Below are 24,203 nucleotides of genomic sequence, written 5' to 3'. Positions count from 1 at the left end.
AATAAAAATGATTTTTTTTTCTCGGAATAGATATAAAATAACAAAACCCATCACACCGTTACTATTCCTAATATCAAGTACTTTTACAGCTGAAGTAACTCTAAATAAAAAAGGGGAAATTGATAAACAAATAGAAGGAGACATCTGTCAAAGAGAATAGTTTTGGACACACGCAATGTTTATTACTAATCATTAAATTATTTTTTAATCATGATAATTAGATAAGAAATTGTATAAATAGCTTCAGTAGGGCTGCAAATTTTATAGTAGAAATCGCTATCCTGAGTTATTACAGTCAGTATTACAAAAAAACCAAAGGGATCTTCTTGGCCATTTAGTAGGCAAGTAGGGTTTGATATCCCTAGTTAAGTTGCTCATTAATTAATTGTTAAACTAGATTACAAAATCAGACCATGTTCTCTAACTGGAATTGGACTACAACACTTTTCGTCAACCTTCAGTGGAAGAAAAGATGAGTAACATTCCTCCACTAATCATTCTATGCGGAATTTCCCTACAAGCAGTTGAACAGCTACTATGCATATCTAGCCATAGCACTCTATCAAACAAAGTCAATCAACCTTTGCCCAAAATTTCCAGAAGATAAATCATATACAAATTTTATATGGTTGTTCAAGGACTACATCTCCAATTCTTGACAGATAGGCGTTGACTATCATTCAGTTATTTTGCCCTGTTCTCGTTGTAAAAGAAAGGGAAATACCCTTCACACCCATGGCTTTTTCATCCCCAAAGTTTTACACTCCATGCCAACTTGCTGCGGCCTTTTCACTGGATATTATGCTGTTCAGCAGTGAAATGATCAATCAAAGGAACAAGCCATATAAATGAGGGGGGGGGGAATAAAAGTGACGGGAATGCATATTAAAGAAAGACAAACCATTGAACAGAGCAAAGAATCAAGAGCTGTGATCCCACCATTATCTACAACTTCCCAGTGGTCAGTGTAAGTAGCAATCAAGAAGTTACAGAAACAGCATCATTTGAGTCCACCTTCAACTGCAATCCAGACACAAATAGACTGGTATAAACATATGTGCCAAGCAACTAAAAAAAAGACTAATTTTTCCTACCATCTTGAGATGACTATGTAAAGAACCATGTAACATCTTTTTGAGCTTCTCACAATGATCAACCATGTGACCCATTCTAATTAATTCGTCTAGCCTGTACAAAAGCCGCTCAATAGTTGTGTACGGGAACCAAACAGCAAACGGTCTTTTCCTTCTAATTATATCTGCTGGTCTCTGCAAAACGATGTTACTACAGTATTAAATACAGAACGGACAAAGGACACCGCGGCTAAACCATGCACTGCATAAACTTGCCAGTTGCCACCACACTGTATCAGGAATATCTATATGACAGAAGAAGTATTGGAACCCATATTAATAAGAAGAGATCACCAAGAAAAAAAAAAAAACTCAACATCAAAAAGAAGAAAAACTGGGACAACTTGTTCCCAAACCTATGACATACTTTGTTGCACATCGGAAAAGAAAGGGAAGAATAGCTTTGATTGTTATTCATAATAGACACCAACTTGACAATGGTCACAAATGCATGAGGTAGAAAAACCAAAGACTAGCCCTTTCTGAAACACAACCTTTCCTAATCTTTTGACATAGAAAGTGCGTAAATCTTGAACCACTAACATTGTCACAAAATACGACCCAAAAACTTGTCATAAAAACCTAAACAAGCTAAACCACATAGAAATCTTTGCACTAGTTAATCAGTGATCACCACAAACTCCAATCAAAATTATCAGCACCCACAGTAACCATTCAACATATCCAAATGAACTGCTTCCAAACACCCATCAAGTAACATTTCCACTGTAAAACAATTTTCAGCCCTATTCAGTCCATTAGAACAACCATAGTGTTAGGCATATGCAATGAGACTTTCCAGGTTTGAACCAAGACCCAGCTTTACCATTGCACTGGGGCTTAATACAAGTATAGTAACAAATACAGAACTCTTGAAATAACTTTCAATTTAACTAATATTTTCAATTTCCATGACAAGAAAAAAGTTCTGTTGAGTAAAATATTTACAATGCAGCAGACAACCCAAGACACGTAAAGAAGTGGTGATAGAAGTAACTAATTGTCGAGATACCATACATCAGTTGAGCATACACAAATCAAAGTGATCATTAGAAGAGCAAAAATGTACCATTGAGGCAAATGAGTCTATGCACTCAAGCAAAAGGTAAGTAGCATCTGCATAACGATCATAGGTAACATAAAGCTGAAACAAAGATGCAGGATTTGATTCCCTGCCAGTCATCCCCCACAACCTTTCCTTTTGACCCTCCTGTCACAAGCCACATAAACAATATCAACTGTACAGAAACCAATATTGTAGAAGCCGAGGCTGGCTGAATGAGAATGGAAAAGTATCCCTTAATTTTGTAGAGCAGAAGCAACTAAAATTGAATTTATTTAGTTGCATTGGAAAATGAACAATTTAGATAGATTCATATAGGAATCATATACTTGTTGAAACCATACTGAGACCAATTTTCAAAACAAGCAGGTACTCTCTTGCATCAGTTAACGCCAATCGTTAACTGCAGTTTTCAGCCTAGAAAATTACCTTGAACAATTGCACAAGCCAAAGAGGCAATTCAATATTAGGATCTGCACGTAGAAGAGTCTCTGCAACAATAATCGGTAATCTACCGTGAAATTCCTTATACCTTTCCTGCAATTTAGGAGCAATTTTAAAGAAAGGGTGAACCAGGGACAAAAAATGAAAATAAAAGGTACATAAACTGACTTAAGAAACCACACACAACAAAATGACAGAATGGTACACCCGCTAGGAAAAACTACGAGACTTGTACACGCGCAAAAATGTCTTTTATTAGGGAAAGCTTCCATCAGTGACAATATACACAGCTGAAAGAAATTCAAATGAGCATGGAACGCTAAATCCAATACCACAAGTTTATGGGGTTTAGGTTCTTTAACCCTTAATGAGTAGAATCTTATGACCTAGCTCTAACAAAGGAGACAAGACATTCGTTATATTATTGGTTCTAGAAACAAATCAAAAGAATGTCAGAAAATGACATTACCAAAGCTCCAAGCATAACACATGTTATTCTTTTATAATATTCCAACTTCACTAGTTTCTAGATAGCAATAATGCTTACATAAAAATAACATTCTTCTCAACTTGATACACCAAATCACATAATCTACACTTGCATGAAAATTTTCCTTCTTGTTTCCCAGATTGTTAGACAACAAAAGCCAAAAAGATGTCTAAATAATCAGAGGAATACCCTTTAATCATTGAATACGACAGAGTTAAAAACCATATATATATAGACAAAGATTAAAAATGCAAAAATCATGTAATGGACAACACAATAAAACAAGCAGAAGATACTAACAAGGTAAAGCTTGAGTGTTGCCCACTGGTTGCTTCTTTCAGTTCGTGGAGTTGTGGAAACTGTAATAGGTGAACCGTGGACTACCATCTCATTCTTTGATGATGCCAGTAAATGACTGCGTTCCCTGAAATAAATAAAGAGTACATGATACAATCTATACTGACAGAAACAGTGTAAAGAAGTTTTCTGAAAATAAGGCAATTGCCAAAACACTAAATAAACAATAATGAAATCACAAATTCTAAACCAAACAGAATGACCTTTAAAGTCAGGTATCATATCTCATCAATTTAAAAACAAAAAAGGTTTGTAAAAGAATGGAAAGGAATAGGTCAACATACTCGACCCAGGCGGATTCCACCTTGTCAAGACAGCATTTCAGTGAGATAGCAGATAGCACTCTTTCCATCTCCCTAAAGAGAAATACCAAGACTATAAGGTCAACAATATACACATGCATGTGTGTATGCATGCAACACAAGTTCAAGATGTATACCTCTTCAGTGCAGAACCCTTGAAAAATCTTAGAACGACTGTAAAGGCCATATCATATAAATTGTTTTGGACAAGAAGATCAGCCAAGTCTGAGAGAGCTCCATGTTTTCCTTCAAAATGAAAGAGCGGGAATGAAAACTGGTTTGAAATTCTATCAAATGAAAAATACAAAGTATTTTGAAATTTAATGACATCAGAGTTGTTAAGGAAGCAACCATATGAGTTACCGACAAAAGATGCTTACCAGAAAATGTCCACTTGACATTTACCAGTGACAACATATACTCTGCTGAAGTTAGCACAAATTCATTCTCAAGTTTTTCAATATCAATTGAGGACTGCCAGCCTTGAGGCTCTGCATCATTATCAGCTGCTGCTGTAAGGTTCAGAAAATAGCATCACCAACACTCCAAAAACAAATAAATAAATTCTTTTATTATAAAAGAAGAAATTCACCAAGACATGGATCGTTATATCGAGTAAGGAGAATAAGGTCCCCTTAAAGAAAAAATTAAAAAAAAAAAAAGAGAACAAATAAAACATTAATGAAGCAAAATTACCCAATCCCTCAACATATTAGCAAGAGTCACTTTTAAAAAGACTACATTATATAAGAATCCTTTTCGATCAAGCATATTTCATTCTGTTAAAAAAATGAAGTAAAATTGGTGATATAACATGACTATTGTAGTTGAATTACTTACAATGTTCATCTGGGGTTCTTTTAGCTTTCTTACTTGGATAATGTTCATTCACAAGAGAACTTCCCTCAACCAAGGAATCAATCCAGGCATATGCAGGATGAACAAGATGTAGTGCATTGACTGCAGCAGAGAGTGCATTCAGCCTCTCTTGCAACATCAAGGAATTGCCTACACTATCTTTCAACGCTGCTTCAGTTCTCAAACGAGCAGAATACATGTATATATAGTTCGCTGCACGTCGCCAATTATGCCGGTGCATTTGAAATGAATAAAGCAACTTGTACAAGTTTGGCTTAGCAGAAATATCTGATCGATCAGCCTACATGTTACATGTAAAATTTATGGATATTCTAGAAAACTTCAAATTAACATACAATTTGTCCAGAACAGGCATACCTTCCAAGCAAGCTCTTGCTCCACTTTCTCCACTAAACCAATAAGGGGAAGTCTATTGCTGCAAAGAATCTGTAGATAAGGGCAGGAGGGTACTAAATAACGTAAGTAAATGGAAATTTTACCAAAACAATGTGAAAGGAAAAGTATAAAATATTTGGAGGGAGTTATTGAAATGCAGCTTCCTTTAACACAAAAAATGAATTAAATTTTGACATATACTTGAACTATGTAAGAAAATAAAGAATTATTTTAGTGATATCAATCACACCAATTACATTCTCATCATCTCTATTTTTAATAACCAAAACCTTCAAGGAAATAAAAATATGCAGAAAAAAATAGGAAGATTATGAAGATATTTTTTTCCTAATTACTATAAAGATATTGAGAATATTTTAACCTAATAATCTGCCTTATACCACACATATAACTCTGGAAGTAAGGAATAACGTCACACTGTTTTTAACTAGAAAAGTACAGGAATCATAACAGATACAATAGAATAATTAGAAATATAGAAAAATATCATTAGCATAAAATGGTAACCCATAAGCAGAGACATTCATACATTTACATATTGCATCCCTGCAAAATGTTGTAGGAGTTAAATTTAACTTGCAAACTTCAGTTTAAAAACCCACTGGCATTCGTAACTAATTAATATTCTTGTAATCAAACTTTGAACACAGTAGCACAAAAGTACGGTCGCAAAAATACAATCTATTTTAAATATTAACCTAAAGAAATCATTAAGTAGATCATTCAAAGAAGAAAAATCAGAAGAGTTTATCATAGTTATCCAACCTTTATAGCTCCTTGTTCATATAGAACAATTATGAATCGTCTCAGGCAAATGTATTTACTCTCCTCATCTGGATTTGAAATTATTGCACAATATGCATCATAATATCGACCAAGGTCTAAAGCAAATATGAAAACATTTGCCCATAGTCGTCCTTTGATGGTTGTCACTGATTCATTAACTGAGTTGTTTGTGCGGATGTCATCTTTCATATATAGAGCCTCATCAACTTGCTCAAGCGCAGCAAGTGCAAACTGGCAAGCACCCTCACTAATGCTATAACGTTCAAATAACTGCATTGCCCATTGATAATATTGAAGCTTCCATGTAGCAATTGATGTACAACCACCTGCATAAAAACCACAAAACTGAAGCTACGATTATCCATTTACTTACTAAGATCATTACAATTAAGCTACAGAAATACTCACTAAAACCAAGGTATATAATTCCTAAGTCATCTGATAAACTCTGCAGAGCCTCAGATGCACCATTTCCAGATGAAGACCTGAATTAAACACCAACAGTGATGGGTCATACCTCAAGGCAACCACAAGTAAATATGAAGAGAACATAAAACACAATAAAAAAATGAAAACTATACACATATAGAGAGAGTTACAACACGAAGACTATTATTTATGAAATTTCTAAGCTGACAATTGATTCAGATCTTCTAATATACTTCCTATTGCCTTCTCTCCTTGCTCACTTTCCTCCATTTGTTTTAGTAACAGATCAATTGACTTTCGTATTATTTTTGCTCAAGGTCATAAGTTGTTAGCATTGAATCTGTTTAAGCAATTTGTGCAACACTTCAGAACTGAGATTTAATACTTAGGACTTTCTGTAATAGCAAGGACATAATAAGTGTTAGAATAAGTCATCTTAAATAGAATTTATTGAAAAGCTGTAGTGTGCTTTGTGTTGTACCTAGTTTCTAGATATGACCTTTCTTATTCTTTTCTCTTCCCTCACGTTCAAACATGGAGAAACAAGAAGCACAATATAGTTGATAGATCTAGTGCAAAAGTAGAATATTGTGTTATGGCAGCAGCCACTTGTGAGCTTACATGGCGTAGGCAACTACTACTACAACTAAAAATAGGGGATATCCATGAAACACAACTTATTTGTGACAATCAAGTTACACTTCACATTGCATCAAACCAGGTCTTCCATGAAAGAACCAAACACATTAAAATTAATTGTCACTTTGTTCGAGAAAAGGTGTTCTCTGGAGAAATCACTACTGATTTCATCAACTCTAACAATCAGTTGGCTGACCTATTCACCAAGTCCCTTAGCGGCCCTCGGATTGAGTATATTTATAACAAGCTTGGTGCATATGACATATATGCTCCAACTTGAGGAGGAGTGTTAGAATATAATTTGTTGTTACAGATTTCTAGGAAATCAACCGTTACATAATCTCATAAATTAGGATGATTGATAATTATTAGGTGTTTTTATTGTAATTGATTCTATTTAATAATATAAATACATTCAGAACATATACAATTCTATAATATGCTTGGTAGCTGGGAGTCGTTTTGGCACTAGGTGGCTACAGAATGGTGGCAGGTTATGGCTTCATACAACACAAATGGTATATGGCAATACAACGACACAATACATGTCATATAAATATCTAGATACATTAAAAATTCACAAAATAATAATGATAAATGCAACTTATGCAAATTCAAATTACAAGCATAATTCTCAGACATCATTATAGCAAAATAAAAATTATAAATCATTGTCATCATATATAACTACTTAATGCTTATTTCTTACAAATAGGAAGAATATCAACTTCCCTTTCTATATTATTTATCTTTCCCTAACTTTGAATTATGTATAACCACATCATGCAAATAATAAAAAGAGAAATAGTTCAAAGGTGTGTTGTAATACCTAAAGAAACAGCGAATGGCATCAGAAACTTTTTTATCCTTATGGGCTGCATGTAATCCACACTGCACTTGTGCAAGTAGGCAACACCCTAGAAGATGATGACGTATGCACCATCCACCATCAGCATCTTGAATACTATGGGATGTCTTCTCTTTTAGTAAATGTGCTTCGGCAATCATAAGCAATTGCTTTTAAAACATTTGTAAATTGAAATACAAGATATTTTCAGTAAACATAACTATACAGTAAGAAAGAAAGAGAAAGAACCCATTGTGGGGAACAAAAAGGACAAGTAAATTAACCTCAGCAGCACCAAACTGGCCATGTTTGAAAAGAATAATTGCAAGATCAATAGAACGGGTTAAGAAAGTAGAAGATTCTCCAGCCTGACCCCAGATGATCCAATTGATGAAGTCTCTTGCCCTATTAATTAAGCTCTGTGCATTTGAAAAGCGATCTGAAGAAAAGTGGCTATGGTTTAAGGATGAACTTTCAACATTGAGCAAGAATATAAAAGCCAATGTAAAGTCAAATCTGCCCAGGTTCTCATTCAGCAATCTTTTCCCCATGTTGTTATCTGTATCACGCTCAAAAAGGTCAACACAATATCCAAAGTATGGCTTATACATACTCAGTTCAGTAAGCCTCAACTGTAAATGTTACAAACTCATAATGAAAGGGAAGGAAAGAAAATAATCAACTTTATTGCTTGAATGACAATGAACAGAGCATGGAGAAAGATCTCTACTCCAAAGATTTTCCTTTACAACCAAGCCACGACCCTATTTACCCTTTGGTAACAAAGCTGAATTTCACTCCCTACTCCTATTTAAGCTAAACCTGTCTTTCCATCCTCTAACTATTGACGATCTAGCGTATCTAACTTATAATATTTAATGAATCTCTAGCAGCCAGAAAATGTAGTTTTGACGTTTCTTTTAGCCATTGAACATAAGCTGTACTTTGCTGAATTATTTTACAGTCTATGATCTTAAATATATAACTGCAATCCAAATTTCTACCTGAGATATCATGAGGTACAATACCATGAAAGCATTATAATGAGGAGCTTGGTAAAAATAATTTTTTCAACTACCCACCTCTTCATTATTAATATAAAATATAAATTGTACTTATTATTGACCAAGAAGGATTTAAGGAACTACTCTCTTTCTCAATAATTTTGGTATGGCTTCTTTCATACCAAGTATCTCACATTGCTTTTCTTTATTTTGCTCTCTCAAATAGTATTGCCTAATTGGGTGAATCCAAATTTGACTCCGAATTTTAAGTTTTCACATATCACATCACAATACAACACATGGAGATGACATTCCTTGATTCAAACAGTTCTTTCATTAATTTCCTAATTGATTTTAAATGTCTTATCTCTTTAATTTGTTCCTATCTGATAAAATGGAATCTGTGAAATTGACAAAGAAAAACAACTTCAGTTTCATCTTCTTAGTTCATACGGTAAGTGATTTCACCAACTGTGTTACAATGATGACATTTTTATAGATTTAACCAAATTTAAAATCCTAATAATATGAAATAATTACTTGTTTCTTCCAGAATTCAGAAGGGGAATAATCTTGTGAGCCTGCATCCCCTTACAATGATAAATTCATGCCAGCCAAACCAAATTGGAACTTCCATGATACAATGTAAGTAAAAACACCATACAGCCTACCTATTTGTAGTGATGAAAGTTTAGAATTGAAATCCTCGGTTACAGCCAGTGAAGATGGTGTGATCGTAAAGAAGATGATGATCAGCCATTCAAAAATTATTTCTTGAAGCATCGGAACTAACTCAAGCTGTACTTTGTTTATATCATCATGGGTCAAATGGACCTGCATGAAGAGCAATCGCAACATATATGTGTGAAACAAACAAGACATTAATCTATATCTACAAAGATGCAATAGAATCACGTTAACAAATACAACTGTCTGTATATGTTAAGAACTTGATCAACATGAAAGGTCAATTTATAGGGAAGAGAACATAATTACCAGTAACAAATATAAAATCAATCATTGATCCTAATATCTACCGTTACTACATGTATAGGACTCTAACATATCTACAAGATTCTAAACTCCCTCTCGAGCTCAAGGATATAGTTGATATGTACCAAGTTTGTTGCATATGTACTTAATTCAAGTACCCCTTACTCGGTGAATATATTTGCTAATTGACCAAAGGAATTGGACAATACTAGTACATACTTTACCCCAGACATGACTTTCTATCTGACAAAGTGATAATAAACTTCAATATGTTTTGTTCATTCAAATCATACATTTAACACCTTCCCTCAAGATGGAGCATACTTATAAGTCAAGTTTGCTACAAATGCCACCAACATAAGACTCTATGAGAGACTTAATGAACATGTCAATACATTGGTAGTTGAATTTGCCAGAGTAAAGACAAAGTTGTGTATATGCTAACGAAAACACAAACAAATTGGATTTCCTAAGGCGTGCATAATCACTACCTTAAGGACTTATCCGCAGTATATTGCGCAAATCCTCTAGGATACAACAAGAACTTCTCAAATATTTTCAAGAAACTCGGAACTAGCAAGAAACAACAGCGGTTAGCTGCAGACAGTGGCGGACAGCAGTGAACGGTGTTGGACAGCAGCAAACAGCAGTGACTACTGCAGGACAGCAAGAGACAAAACAAGACAAAAACCAAAGTGGGATAAGATTAAAAGAGAGAAAATATATTTTGGAGGGCTTGAAGGTCCCCTCTCATGACCTTCTATTTATATTGAAAAGTCTGATACAAGAGGAGCATAGAAGATAAAAGGTCTGCACTAGACACCCAGGTACAACAGTAGGTACGGCTGGTAGATGTTTCCAACACACTACTCCCTACTGAAGCTTAATGATTATTCTAACAGTTGTAAAGGAGGGAAACACAGCGCAATGGAGGTTGTGGTGAGAGTTTGAGATCATCTAGTAATGGAGGCTGCTGCAATTAGATTTACACAGCAATGAAGGCTGCAATTAGATTTACACAACAATGTAGGCTGCAATTAGGTTTACACAACAATGTAGGCTGCAATTAGGTGTACACAACAATGTAGGCTGCAATTAGGTTCACAAAGCAATGAAGACTGCAATTAGGTCACACGATTAGAGGCTCCCAAAGATCAAGAGTTCTAATACCAACTCAAATTTAGAAGAAATAATTTCTTTCTTACTATATCTCCTTACATACATCTAATACATAGACATACATTTGTTGTATATTTTTGGAAACAAGAATAACCTATCTTAGGGAACAAATCCCAAAGATTGCAGGATTGTTATGCTGATAGTAAAAGCAAGGTACAGCAAACATACAGAATTAAAATACAATACGAATCATATTTAAAACTTTCTAGAATATATTTTGACAAGAATTTTATAATTTCTATCTGATTTAATTAGACAATAATTTCAAATAAATTATGCTTAGAGTAAAAAAAAATTACACTTAGGACAACAAGTATGCATACATGAGGATGGACTCACCTGGCCACTGATGTCCACCAAATAGCTTAGAAATAGAAGAAAGTCCCAGGCAGATTCAAACATCACTTTTGCAATCTGATAAGTAGTATGTACTATAACGGAAGAATTGATGCTTGATGATACTTCAGTATTAAAATTTTGTATTACTTTCTTCGGAACCAAAAATTTCAGGAAACACTCAATTACATTTAAAATCCTGCCCCATGCGGAAGCCTTTTTGTACAAGCTTTGAAGTGACAAAAACATATCCACGGAAAGTTTCCTCAAACTTTTATGATCTGTCAGCTCCTTTTCCAGAACAACTACATGATTACCAGAAGTAGATGTTTGGAACACTGGACCTGACATACAATATCCAGTTTCTAAAATCTTTACAACATAGCGAATGATATCTTCAGAAGAGATCAACGGTGTAGTAAAAAGAGATTCATAAAATATAGAAGAAGCAGTTTTGCCCAACTGTTGGCTGAAACTCATGACACATCTGAGCAAGTCAATTAGAATTTCACACTCCAGATCATCATCAAAGATATCCATGAGGCCTGTGAGCTCACTAACATCATCTGAAGAGCCTACAAAATATAAACAAAATTTATATTAAGAAAAGCATATGAAAGCAGAGAACAGATTATAATGTAAGTTAATTAATTAAAAACTATTAAGTTGTATAGAACAGATGGAGTTCTCAACTCCATCTTCATTGTAGTTTTTTATTCTTGTTAGTTGCATAGTATCTGGTGAAAGGCAACCATCAGTAACTGTTGAAAGGATAAGCAACAAAACAGGTCACGAAATACTGCTCTAGTACCACATTGAGAAGAGAGACACAGAGAAGTCTCAAATTTAGAAGGACGAATATTTTATTTCTCATACTGAATAATTGGGCCATTGGACCTATATGCAGACAAGCCTCATGGCTGTTATGGAAACATTATTCAGCTAATTCTAGGGAGACAAATCCCAATAGTTATGGGATTTATTCTAGAAACACAATCCTAGCATTAACAACAAATAATCAGTTGTGATAGAAAATAAAATTTAAACTTTCTTAAAATACATTAAGTAACAATTTTGACAAGGAATATGATGAATTGCGTATTGTGTACACACGAGTATTCCTATTTATAATGAAAAAGAAATATAATAATAGGGAACAAAATTGAAATTGAATAACGAGAAATATTTGGTAATATACCCATATTTAATATAATCAAATCACATCTCTTAACACAACCAAATCATATAATATATAACACTCCCCCTCAAATTGAAGCATAAGTATCATGAGACAAACTTAATACAAATGTCATCCACTCAAGACTCCATGAGAGACATAGTAAACATGTCAGCCAATTGGTTACTAAAGCTGACAGAAAATAATGACAAAGTTATTAATAGTCCCATACATTTTTCTCCATCAAAATGACAATCCATCTTCAATATGTTTCATCCTTTTCAAATCATATATTAAAATACCCTATCAAGCTGAAACATACGTTTCACATGAGTCGAGCTTATTGAAAATGATTCAGAGGGAATAGCTGTTGAAGAGCATAAAATGAATCAATAACACAGCAGTTGCCAGAAACCAAAAACTGCTAAGGGAGCGAGCCAGCCACTGGAAATCAAAAAAATTATCAGAGGACACAGTAGCTGAGACAAGCAAAATTGCTCAGAGAGCAGCATGACAGTTGCTGGGAAGCAAAAATGCTCACAAGGCACGACAACTATTATCAAAGGGCAAATATGGTCACCACACATCACGGTGATGCCAATGATAGTGGTTGTCAGCCTGCAAGGGCTCAACAAAATAAAAAACATCGAGGAGGAACAATACTTGCTGATAAAATGTCAATAATGAACAGTATTTGCCAAAAACAAAAAACTTGTAAACTGTACTGTCCAAAAACATTAATGCTAAACAGTACTAAATAGAAACATCAACAGGATTCACTGGAAAAACAAGCTCACAAAAAAGACTTTGGTGGTGAACTATCACTACAGTTGTGAACAGAGTATCTGGCATGAACAGTGATGACAGTGGAAAGAAAATAAATAGGAAAGAGTATATGATTGCTAAACAACTTACTCTTGTGAGTTGTGGACCCACAAGGAAAGAACAGATTTTGTTCCGTTCACGTTAGACCCTTGATACCATGTTGAAAGGATTAGATACAAGTCAGGTCACAAGGTATGGTACTGCTCTAATAATATGTTGAAAGAAAGTCAAATAAAAATAATGAATTTTGAGTATTGTGTAGACACATGATTAATATTTAAAAATGGGAAATATTTGGTAACATATTTCACTATGAACTCATATTATATATCTCTATTTAATGTAATCAAATCATATTTTTAACATAATCAAAACATATCTCTGACATTTACAATGAGCAAGTTAATGAATTTAAAACTATTAAGAGTTGTATTGAACAAATGTAGTTCTCAACTGCATTAACTTGGTAGCTTGTTATTGTTGAGGATCCCACATCTAGAGATATGACCAAATTATACTATATGAGTGGAATGCAATCCTCATCTTATCAAACGAGTTTTGTGATGTTAAGTTAGGCTTACAATATATCTACTTCCTAAGATGGTTTTGAGGTTTATCTAGTGAGATTTTTTAGACCTATTGTGCCACCTATTATTATTAGGTAACACTCAAGATGTTAAGTCCTCAACATGATAGGATGTGAAAAAGATCTCACATAGATTAAAAATAAGATAAAATTGTGAATTTGTAATATATAAGTGGATCGCAAACCTTATCTTATCAAGCCAATTTTGTTAGGTTGAATTAGGCTTGAAGTTCACTTTCTAAGAGTTATTCTTGTTAGTTAAAAATTAATGCAGAAAGACGGCTATCACTTACAATATGCCAGCTGTCACTAACAGTTTGTAACTACCTAACCACTGTATCAATTCTTCATTATACCTCTCTTTTTGATTCAAAATACAAAAGATTCAATTTCTTTCTCTCTTTTCTCACTTTCCCTGACAGATTCTAAAGGTTTTCTAACAACAACCGTTTATGGAAAAGCCAGAAATATATGTAATAATATAAGAATTCACCGAGAGAAAAGAGAGAGATAACTATAATTAATATTTACCCTCCACGATCCGTTCAATATCTTCCAAAGACCGAAAAAGTGAAATGGAACTTCTTCTGATTAAACCAATGGCATCAGAAGAGGAATCAACAAGCAAACCATACAATGCATTGTTCTTGCACCAATTATGGAAATAGCAGTTGAAAAAAATTTTCCAGCAGTGCAACAAAGAGACCTTTTCAGATCCAACCTACAGCATTATCAATCTTGTCAGTTTGCAACAATTTTCCCAGCCTTAAAATTAAATAGAGAAAAATTAAGGACATATTAAATAGATTTAGTAAATATGACAATGTTAACCTCATGTTCTATGATGGAAAGTATCTCCTTCTTTATCCCATCAGCAGTTAATGTATGCAACTCAGATTCACCCAAATGCCTGCTATACTCAACTATAGTTGCATACAAAGTAGCATTATGATGAACCCCCGAAAGAAGCAACCTTCTTAAGAAAACACAAGATACAAAAGGTAAAATATCATCCTGCAGAAAAGAAATGACTGAATCAAAATCTTCCTCTTGATGATTTTCTTATTTCATCAATAAAAGAAATAATTAAGTTGTTTCCTTAACCATAAGAGAACTCCCAGAACAGTAACAATTTACATTTCACTTGATAGAAAATCCTTTTACTCCAGCATAGGTAGTTTGAAACTTAAATTTCTCATCTACCATTTTTTCTAAACCTTGAGAAGCAATTAAGGTAAGTTGCTTCTAGTAACCATTAACAGATATTGACAAGCTAGAACTAACCACTTAAATTGATACATATAGATATCCTAAGCCATGAAAACTAAGTACGTGATAAGTAACAAGCACCAAGACCTTATCAGGTACGCAATACAGTATCATTAAATATGCCCTCAGAGTTTGGATACAAACCACTACCATGTTCTTAGAGTTGGATTAATCATCTTTTTGTAAAATCGTCATTAGCTATAAGCACACCCAGTGCACATGTACTTGAGTGTACACAAATGCAGTGCAACCAATGAGTGCAGATGCATTCAGTGAACTATGAAGTCCGACTTTTTTCTGTAAATAATAGCAAAGCAATAAAAGGTCTCCAAGACCTTTCAAGATGAAAATTATACGTGACCTACTACCTTTGAAGATGAAAACATTGAATGTGTGATCTGTAAAATTTCATCTGCAAGATGCTCTGAACTTTGAAATAGTTGATCAGCAACAAATTCCTCCTGTAAAGCATAAGAAAATGCTTCTACCCTGACAAAACACAATATAACAACTAAGAAAAAACAATCAATGGATGTCTGGATTTTTGTATAGGATGATTAGGAGCTCTCCCTGTCATCATTTGTCTAGCAAACTTTTTCTTTTACATCTTCATATATAGAGTTAGGAAACTTTCACACTAGTGTGAAGTGAAATTACTCTTTAGATGATTGAATAACTTAATGAATTTCTTCCTAAAGTTACAATGGATCATATTAAAAGCTACCACCATTGGATATTCCTAAATGAGTTTCAAAATAACCCAAAATTGACTATACTGCATTGCATTTGCAAGTAATATAATTTATGTACCATATTTTTTTCAAATATAAGCAGTTATCAAGAATCTCACTATAATATCTAAATTTTCAGAAATTTGACGTAAAACTGTAACATAACATGATGGCTACAGTACTTGTAAACAATTTGGAGATGAAAAGCATTTTTAAAAGGAAATTAGGTGGAGTATAAAATTTTAAAACAGCACCAAAACAAACCCTCACCTTGCCTGCCTCCCTCTTGAATTATGGACAACTAGTACTATCATTATGAATTGGCAAATATTTAGCTACATAAGAGTTCTAAACCAACTTCCTTCTTTCCTATTGAGCAGTAAAATGCTAACACCACTAGAGATATAGTTTCAGGTTTTTTATTCTACAACTACTTCTGAAACATGATCAAATGAACAGCCAGATATTAAAGAACTGAAAATGTTGCATACTCATCAGTATTTGTAGAGAACGTGTGTGATACTAATTCATCATCCTTCAATATCCATATCTTCTCCAATGTTAATTTAACATCAAGGCATCTTCCCTGCAAAAAATAAAAGGACACTCACATCTGGAGCAAGGGGAAAAGTCACGTTCAATTCAAGCTGAACGAGTAAAAACAGCAGATTACCTCCTCCAAGGGAATGTTTTGCACTGAAGACTCCATAGAAAACACGATTTTATCCCCAATATTATACAGGATACTACACAAAGAGATCGTCTCCAAATTTTCATCCTTCACAATAAAGCCTAAAAACTCAGTTACAAAAAGAAAGCAAAACAAACATAACAAGTCAAAGGGTAATATCAACTTTACATTAACTAAACAGTGAATGTTACAACAGATTTTAGCATCCTCAACAGGCAGCCCAAATTTCTCTCAACAAATTTGAACAGAAATAGGTTCTTATGAACTTTAAACATAAGAAAAACTACAATTTTTTTTCATTTCAGACAAAACTAGGATAGAAGGCAGAAGATTCAATCCAAACAGCAGGAGAAAAAGAAAGGAGGGAACACAAAAGAACCATCAAATTTTGATCAATTATTTGCTTTAGAGGGAAATCTCGTGAATTAAATAAGTAAACACAACAACAATTTCTAGGCATTAGTTAAACAAATTCAGATTGGGTTATTGCAAACCCAACTCATTTGGCTTATTAGCTGGCAATTGCATAAACAAGCCTGCATACACGATGAATATGAAATTAATTTTAATATCATTCAAGGGAAGAAAAAGGAACATTTTATCACACTCCATCAAATAAATTGAAATTATAAAACATAACAAGGGAGTAAACTGTTGCTAATTAATATTTCATATGAAGCATATTTCTATATCATCAAATTATATTCCTACTTCACTAATTAATGCTTAAACATAACATCTTAATCTTAATCTTAATAGGTTACAAAATGCAGTCCATTCCAAGTCAAGCTTAAATAATAATTAATTATCGTTGTAAAGTTATTACCACCAGACCTATACTTCAAAAGACTATTCACAGATTCTTTCATAGGCTTCAATGTTAGTGTAGGACCATAAAGTTATTAGTTTAAACTGTTGTGAGAAATACATTTAAAATAGGAAATCTTCAATCCACCAATGCATTTTTTAATCCCTAATAAGATATATGTCTTCCTTTAAAAAGTCCTGCTATCATCAAACTTCAGAAACTATGAAGTTTCTTTCAAGAGTATATTCAAACAGAAGATAATCTAAACATAATCAATATTGGATAGTTGCATTTAAAAAGAGTAAGAAATCAGAATGTCTTTAAATGCAATACCAATGTGTCTCGAAATAAAATTGCCAAAGGAATTATGCCGATATCTGGGTAAGATTGACCCACCCATAACCTCACAAAGTTAGCACCTGAAGAACAAACAGATTTTGTGAGTATAAGTACACAAAAGAATTGGGAGAACACAAATACCAATAAACAAAGTAAAGGAGAGATCAAGTGTAATTCACTTTAAATTGAATTTGATATGCCAGCAGATAAGAGATAACGTTACTAATAGATTCCAGAAAATTACTCAGACAAACGAAATTAAACTAGGAAGTTTTGTCTAGGCGTAAATATGTTTGAGGTCCTTTCATATACAGAGATTTCGTTCTAATCCCAGCAAAAAAATGAGTTACTATCTCCACAATATTCACTGTCACCTGATTACATCCAAATAGAGTATAATAAAAGAAAATAACAACCCTGAAATGGTGATATGGAAAATTTTTAAAAATCAAGATACTTTAAGAAATGCGTGTAAAAAAACATAAGTACACCACATCTATAAAGAGACATTCACATTACTAATTGCTCATCATATAACAAGAGTCAAAAAAGATAATCACCATTAAAAATATACTCGTAATCAAGCAAGCATGGCTAAGTATCTTTTCCCCCACTTACTAGAATGTATTCTTGTTACTATAAACCCAAAAATATACATTTTCCCTGCCCAAATTAGAATAGCACAGAAAGCACACATTTTAACAATAAATATAACAAATAAAAAACTACAGTAAATGTGAAATTGGGTCTCAAGTTATTTCTTAGAGTACCTTAGCCGTCAGGTAGTCATAAAAGAAAATTTTCAAAATAATCAATGGATATGTGTCAAACACCAATACTTTTTTTTGCATTTTGAGTATTTGGATGTCATAGTCAGGTGACCATCCATTACATAAAACATGCTTTATGTCCCTACAAATATAGAGCTTTTGTCCTCAAAATATGCCGAATTTTGTTTACTCCATAAATATAGTAATTTTTGCTTTTAGATGGTGCAACCTAACTGTGTAAAGCATGTTTCAACCTACCATTATGTCGACGGCCAAACCAAGTTATGGCAACCATAGTCATTAGAATCTTACGATTTACAATTCAATACATTTTGGCTATTGACCGATTTGTATCTCAAGATAAATGACTTTATACCTCACATACGCGAATGACTTTGTGTAATTCAATATATACAATTCAACCATTCATGGCTTTTTATTTTTTCACCAATTCTAATGAAAAAAAAATGTGAGCTTAAACAGGAACTAAAAAAGAACACTTAGGAACTTCTACTTTATTATTCTATCTTTGTTTGCCACTCATTCAATGAATCTACTCTATTTGGCTATTCAATTATTTTGTTTTCATTCTTGTTTAGTATGACTATTGCTGAAGAAGTTTTCTAGCTTGAATTCTTTACATTGAAAAATATATTATCCATATTATATGTTTGAATTAATTTTTCACTGTACTTGAACCTTACAAATATTGATGGTTCACTATTTGAATCTCAATTTGATAACCTTGATGGCAAACATTGTTGGATTAAAAAGTCAAACCAAAAAACAGAAACTTGAAAAAATGGATGCATTAGCAGGGACTAAAACAAATGTAAGCCTTTGATTTGTATTTTTTCTGGATTAGACCATCAAAGAGATACAAAAGGGATCAAGTAGCAAAGGAAGAACACAGCACAAAGTTCCTCACACACAGCAACTCTCTCACTTAATACTCTTCTATTTAACACAGCCATCCCCTAAACTTCTGACACATCATACATATAACCTGCTCATTAAACCCCTATCTAAATGCATAACTAACTCCAAGAATCTCTTCTTTGGACCCACACAAGCCCAGTCCCAACCTGTTAGACTAACCCAGTGGCAGATTCGAATCCCCATACTATGGACAAATAAACAAGACAAGTGGGTTTTGCTTTCTTCAATCTTTTCCTGATTCCTACATGTGACTACTTCCTTTTTTGTCAAACATGCACAATCAAAAATCTTTAGCATTCATTATAGATAAAGACATCATTACAAGGAAGGAAGCTTCTGCAGTACCCATCCATTAGTGGATTGCAAGGATGCCAATAGCCCTAATAATTACTGGTTTACCTGTCACAAATCCAACTTAGTTGTACAAACATAGGTAATCTCTTCATGAATTTTTATGTTTATTGCTAGAGATCCCACATAGGCTAAATACATGGCCAAATTATATAATACATAAATAAGTAAAAATTTTAACTTACAAATCGATTTTGTGAGATTGAGTTAAGTTATCCACTTCCTAAGACAGTATCTAAGTTTATCCTAACAAAATTAGTTAAGTCCATCTGGTCACTATCAAACCACCCATAAATATCTACTATCATGCTCTAGATGTCCAATCCTTGACGTGAAAGAAAGTATTAGAGATGTCATATCAACTAGAGATATAGTCAAATTATAGTATATACATGAGTGTGCAAGCCTCACCTTCATGGTAGTTGAATCGAGAATCGTATTGCATATCGGATAGCTTAAATTTTGAATCATGAATCGTAAGATTCATAAACATTAAAGAATGTAACATAAACTTAAATATACAAGATATATAAATATGCAAAATGTATTTATTAAATTAATTAATTATATATATTTTTTACCTTAAATATAAATGTTTTATTATTATATAGTATAGTATTGTGTTAATACCAATAATGCCTCAATACCAAATATAATTGAAAAGTTACGATATTCAAATCTCTTTGGCTTTACTGGTCTCTCCGTCAATGTATTTCTTCGTTCTCCCTACACTCAAGTCACATTTCTTTACCAGCAATGAATGAAATTTGAATTTCCACAAACCTCAGAATTTTGCATTTCAATTTCTCCTTTCTCCGATGACCACCACGACATTCAAATTCAAATCCACCACAAAGAGAACTCCCGTGGGAGCCTCCTCCACAACACTCAGAAATTATTATAGTCTTTCTCAGGTACTCTGTTCTCAATGTGGTACTAGAGCAATACCATGACATGTTTTGTCACTGATCCTTTCAACACTTATAAAATGGAATATGTGATTAAATATTGACCACAAATTACTAAGGATACTAAAGGAATCTCCCATAAGGACTCTTCCATAACTTTCAAAATGAAAGCAAATTATTTCTTTATTTTTCTAAATTGACAAATTTTTAAATAAAAGTAAATATAAAAATAATAATCTACTATAATACTACACAAAAGTATATACACAAAGTACACAAAACTTTGAAATGCATATTGATATTTTTATATTCGTGTATAATATTTCAAAATGCTTGCAATATCTATAGGGAATAGCTAGAAAAAGGATAAAACATAGACCTAGAATATGTGTGTGTGAATGAAAGTTAATAGACAAAGTGACAAAGAAAAACACTGCTCAGCTGGAGCAGAAACTAACTTCACTCATGTTTGTACTTTTCTATTGCCACCCAAACAAAAATCAAATTATGCTTGAGAATCGATAGAAAGAGAAGAAAATAAAGTAAATGAGGGAAAAATATTGAACCCAACAAACTGAGAAAAACAAGTAGTTCAACTGGAACAATAGATGTACAATTTGAAACAACAAAAAATTTTGCCTGATATGGGAATAAATATCATCTTTGTTTCCTTTCCACTAAATATAAAGATTATGGGATTAGTGAAGAACGTCATTAGCAAAATGTGACCTTCCCTTCAGGGGGGGGAGGAAGAGAAAGAAGTAAGAAATACCAGGAATTAATAATTTTATTAATATTTTCATATTATTTTATAAATTATTTATCATTACAATAACAAAACACTCAATTATGGGACATAAACGCCTATTATTTTAGCAACATAATCAACTATATGTGCAACATAACCAATGAGGTTGCATCTTTGCCCACCTGCACAGTTCTCTCTTCTTTATCTCTCTCAACGTGATTTTCCCCCCATTCTCACCACCCTGCGCAGAATCAACAGGCAATGGGACCTACAACTTTCCTCGCCAATCCCTCAAAATCAGCTCAAGCAAACTACAACCATACTACCTAATTCTCTCATTTTCAAATGTTGCAACAGTCCATTGGCTCGGGCAAAAAGAAGCTTAGAGTTCCTAAAGGAAATTACAAAGTTGCATCTACCTTTCATGGAAGTTTGTTGTCCCATACACAATATTAAAGAAGACACAAAACTATAATTTCTTTTCTATCACTGATAAAACTTTAGAATCCAAAAAGACCGCTTTCACAATAATCATAATCAATCCTAATTCGCTACTATAAACCTGTTCAATGCTAAATATTAAAAGGTCTCCCAGAAGCTGGAATAATATCAAAGCCAGCCAGCGCTTGGCCCTAAACATCCCAAATTATATGCTAATAACCTAATACCATGCAGTGCATGCTATTTCCAATTTTCATAAACCTACTAGTTAAATAATCATTGGGTCCTGAAACCTCCTTAGTTTATCTCATTCATATAAACATAAGCACTGCAAAAAACAAAATTAACAGTTCACTTCAACATTAATGGAGGCTGGTAATAATGGAACAAGTATAACACAAATAAAATAATATAGCAATCCACCAGCAGATTTCCTAATTCATCCCATTCATGTTAACATGAACATTGCAAAACCATAACTAACAGTCCTTTTCAATGTTTATAAGGCCTCCATTGCAATGGACAAATAAAAAATAATGTAGGATGGAATTAAATCCAAGAGGTAGACAATACCTGTCATTGTCATAGTCCCCATGTTATGGCTAAAGACCCTGCTGTGAGATGCAAGATCCCAAATACGTAAAGTCCCATCCAAATGAAGAACAAACACAAACTTTTTGTCGTGCAACTCCAAAATTACCAACTCCTGTACAGTACCTACCATTTTCCCCCTAAATACACATTTCAATTACATGTCTTATAATTCACACCATAGTGACAGGTTCAATTGACGAAAGAGACAATATATTAGAAAATTGGAGAAGATACTAAACATGCTTAACGAGTATTAGAATTTAAAAAGAAAATACCGTGGTATTAAACCCCACAAGCGTGTGATTCCAGCTTCGTCTCTCAGCTCATGAACAAAACCTTTGACAAAAACAAATTCAAAACAAACCATTGAAAAGTGATAAAATAGACATCACCGAAATTTCAAAACAAGAGAAGAAATTAAAGACAGTCAGAAGATGAACTTATGTTGCTATACAACTGAACCCCAACCCTATTTTCCAATTCACAATTAAAACATCCCACAACACCAGCCTAAACCAGACTAAGGGTGAAGTTTCAGTGCAATCTTAAGTTCCAATAGGACATACAAATAATACAGCTGAAATTTACTATGAAAGCAAACAGAGGCAAGAGAAAAACGCATGCCCAGAGAGGAAATAGCAAGTTCATACCAGGAGCACTGGGGTCTAGAACACCGAGTTGGAAACAGAAAACAGAACCATCACTCGTGCCAACAACAAGACCCCCGGCAGTGGCTGTCACAGCAGTTATCGCTGCCGCGTGATTGGCAATATAACCACGCACATTAACCTCCAGAAGCTCGTCCACAGGAACAATGGAAATGGACGCATATGCAGAAATATTTCGAATTCTCAAGAGGTACGCGACGCCAGAGACAGTCAACACATAGAGCAAGTAAGGGAATCTAGAAGCACCAGAAATCTGCGCAAATGACAAAGGCAACAAAATGAATTGCCAAAGCGAAAAAAACACACCAGCAAACCGTAACCAAACGTGGTGAAGAAGTTAAGAAACCTCGTTTTTGCATATGAACGCGAAGGGGCAAAGCGCGTCGGGGAAAGTGAATCTGAGTCCCACGCGAGGGAATTCCTTCGAAGCAGCGAGTTCAAGCAACTCGAGAGAGTGAGGTAGAGCCTTGTGAATTCTCCTGCGGTCAGCAAAACGGTAAGTTTTCCGAACGCGAAAAATGAAATTAAAAAGAAGAGGAAGAAGAGAACCAGATGAGATAGGTAGGAGGATCTCCGACGACGAAGCAGGAGGCGCGGTCGGAGGTGGTAGTAGAAGCGGCGTCGCCATTGACGGCGACAATGTTGGAGGAAGAAGGAACGTGGAGATCGATCCAGCGAACGGCGTCGCTTCCGGCAACGGGAACTTCCTTCCCAGCCAATGCTGATCCCGTTACCATTTTCTTCTAGTGGAATCGCAGTAGCGAAGCAAAACCCTAGTGCATGTGAAGAAGAGCTCGGGGTTTTGAGACTTGGCGCTAAAAGGTGAAAATAAAAAGAAAACGTTAGAAACATTTTTAGAATTTGACTCCCCCGTCTTTATAGTTTAATTGACTCAATTTCAATAGGATTTTACATGATAAAAAAAATAGCTTGTGTTTGAATTATAATAAAATAAAAATAAATTATATTTTATTATAAAATAAAGTTAATAATAAAGGAGAGAAGAAAAGAGAATAAAGGAAGAATAAATAATGAGATAATAGGGAGCAACTTCTTTATATATTAGTATTGATAGGAAGAG

General features: G+C 33.9%; 1 protein-coding gene across 4 annotated transcripts; it reads right to left on the bottom strand.

The window, feature by feature from the left end:
* Positions 1 to 234: 234 nt before the first annotated feature.
* On the bottom strand, positions 235 to 23,952 carry LOC114191021 (nuclear pore complex protein NUP160). Of its 4 annotated transcripts, none has more exons than XR_003605913.1 (28): positions 23,672 to 23,952; positions 23,469 to 23,601; positions 23,105 to 23,375; positions 22,730 to 22,790; positions 22,434 to 22,591; positions 17,698 to 17,783; positions 16,539 to 16,643; positions 16,357 to 16,451; positions 15,503 to 15,623; positions 14,697 to 14,879; positions 14,397 to 14,586; positions 11,281 to 11,852; positions 9,441 to 9,603; positions 8,050 to 8,324; positions 7,748 to 7,935; positions 6,259 to 6,335; positions 5,830 to 6,176; positions 5,026 to 5,094; positions 4,630 to 4,948; positions 4,170 to 4,301; positions 3,927 to 4,035; positions 3,772 to 3,843; positions 3,431 to 3,554; positions 2,626 to 2,733; positions 2,203 to 2,343; positions 1,095 to 1,268; positions 902 to 1,020; positions 235 to 804 (listed from the first exon to the last, which is right to left on the bottom strand). XR_003605913.1 is itself a non-coding variant. In XM_028080156.1 (28 exons), exons 1-27 carry the CDS (start codon positions 23,857 to 23,859, stop codon positions 979 to 981), a joined length of 4,503 nt encoding a protein of 1,500 aa, XP_027935957.1. In that variant the 5' UTR covers positions 23,860 to 23,952; the 3' UTR covers positions 235 to 804; positions 940 to 978. The 4 variants fall into 4 exon arrangements, 1 of the variants encoding a protein (XP_027935957.1); XR_003605914.1 differs by having other exon boundaries at positions 4,170 to 4,298; XM_028080156.1 differs by having other exon boundaries at positions 940 to 1,020.
* Between the last annotated feature and the right edge of the window lie 251 nt (positions 23,953 to 24,203).

The sequence above is a fragment of the Vigna unguiculata genome, chromosome 7, assembly GCF_004118075.2.
Source record: "Vigna unguiculata cultivar IT97K-499-35 chromosome 7, ASM411807v1, whole genome shotgun sequence".
In the NCBI taxonomy this organism is placed as follows: domain Eukaryota; kingdom Viridiplantae; phylum Streptophyta; class Magnoliopsida; order Fabales; family Fabaceae; genus Vigna; species Vigna unguiculata.
Note: the sequence above shows the minus strand (reverse complement) of the source record. Positions and strands in the feature narration are given on the sequence as shown.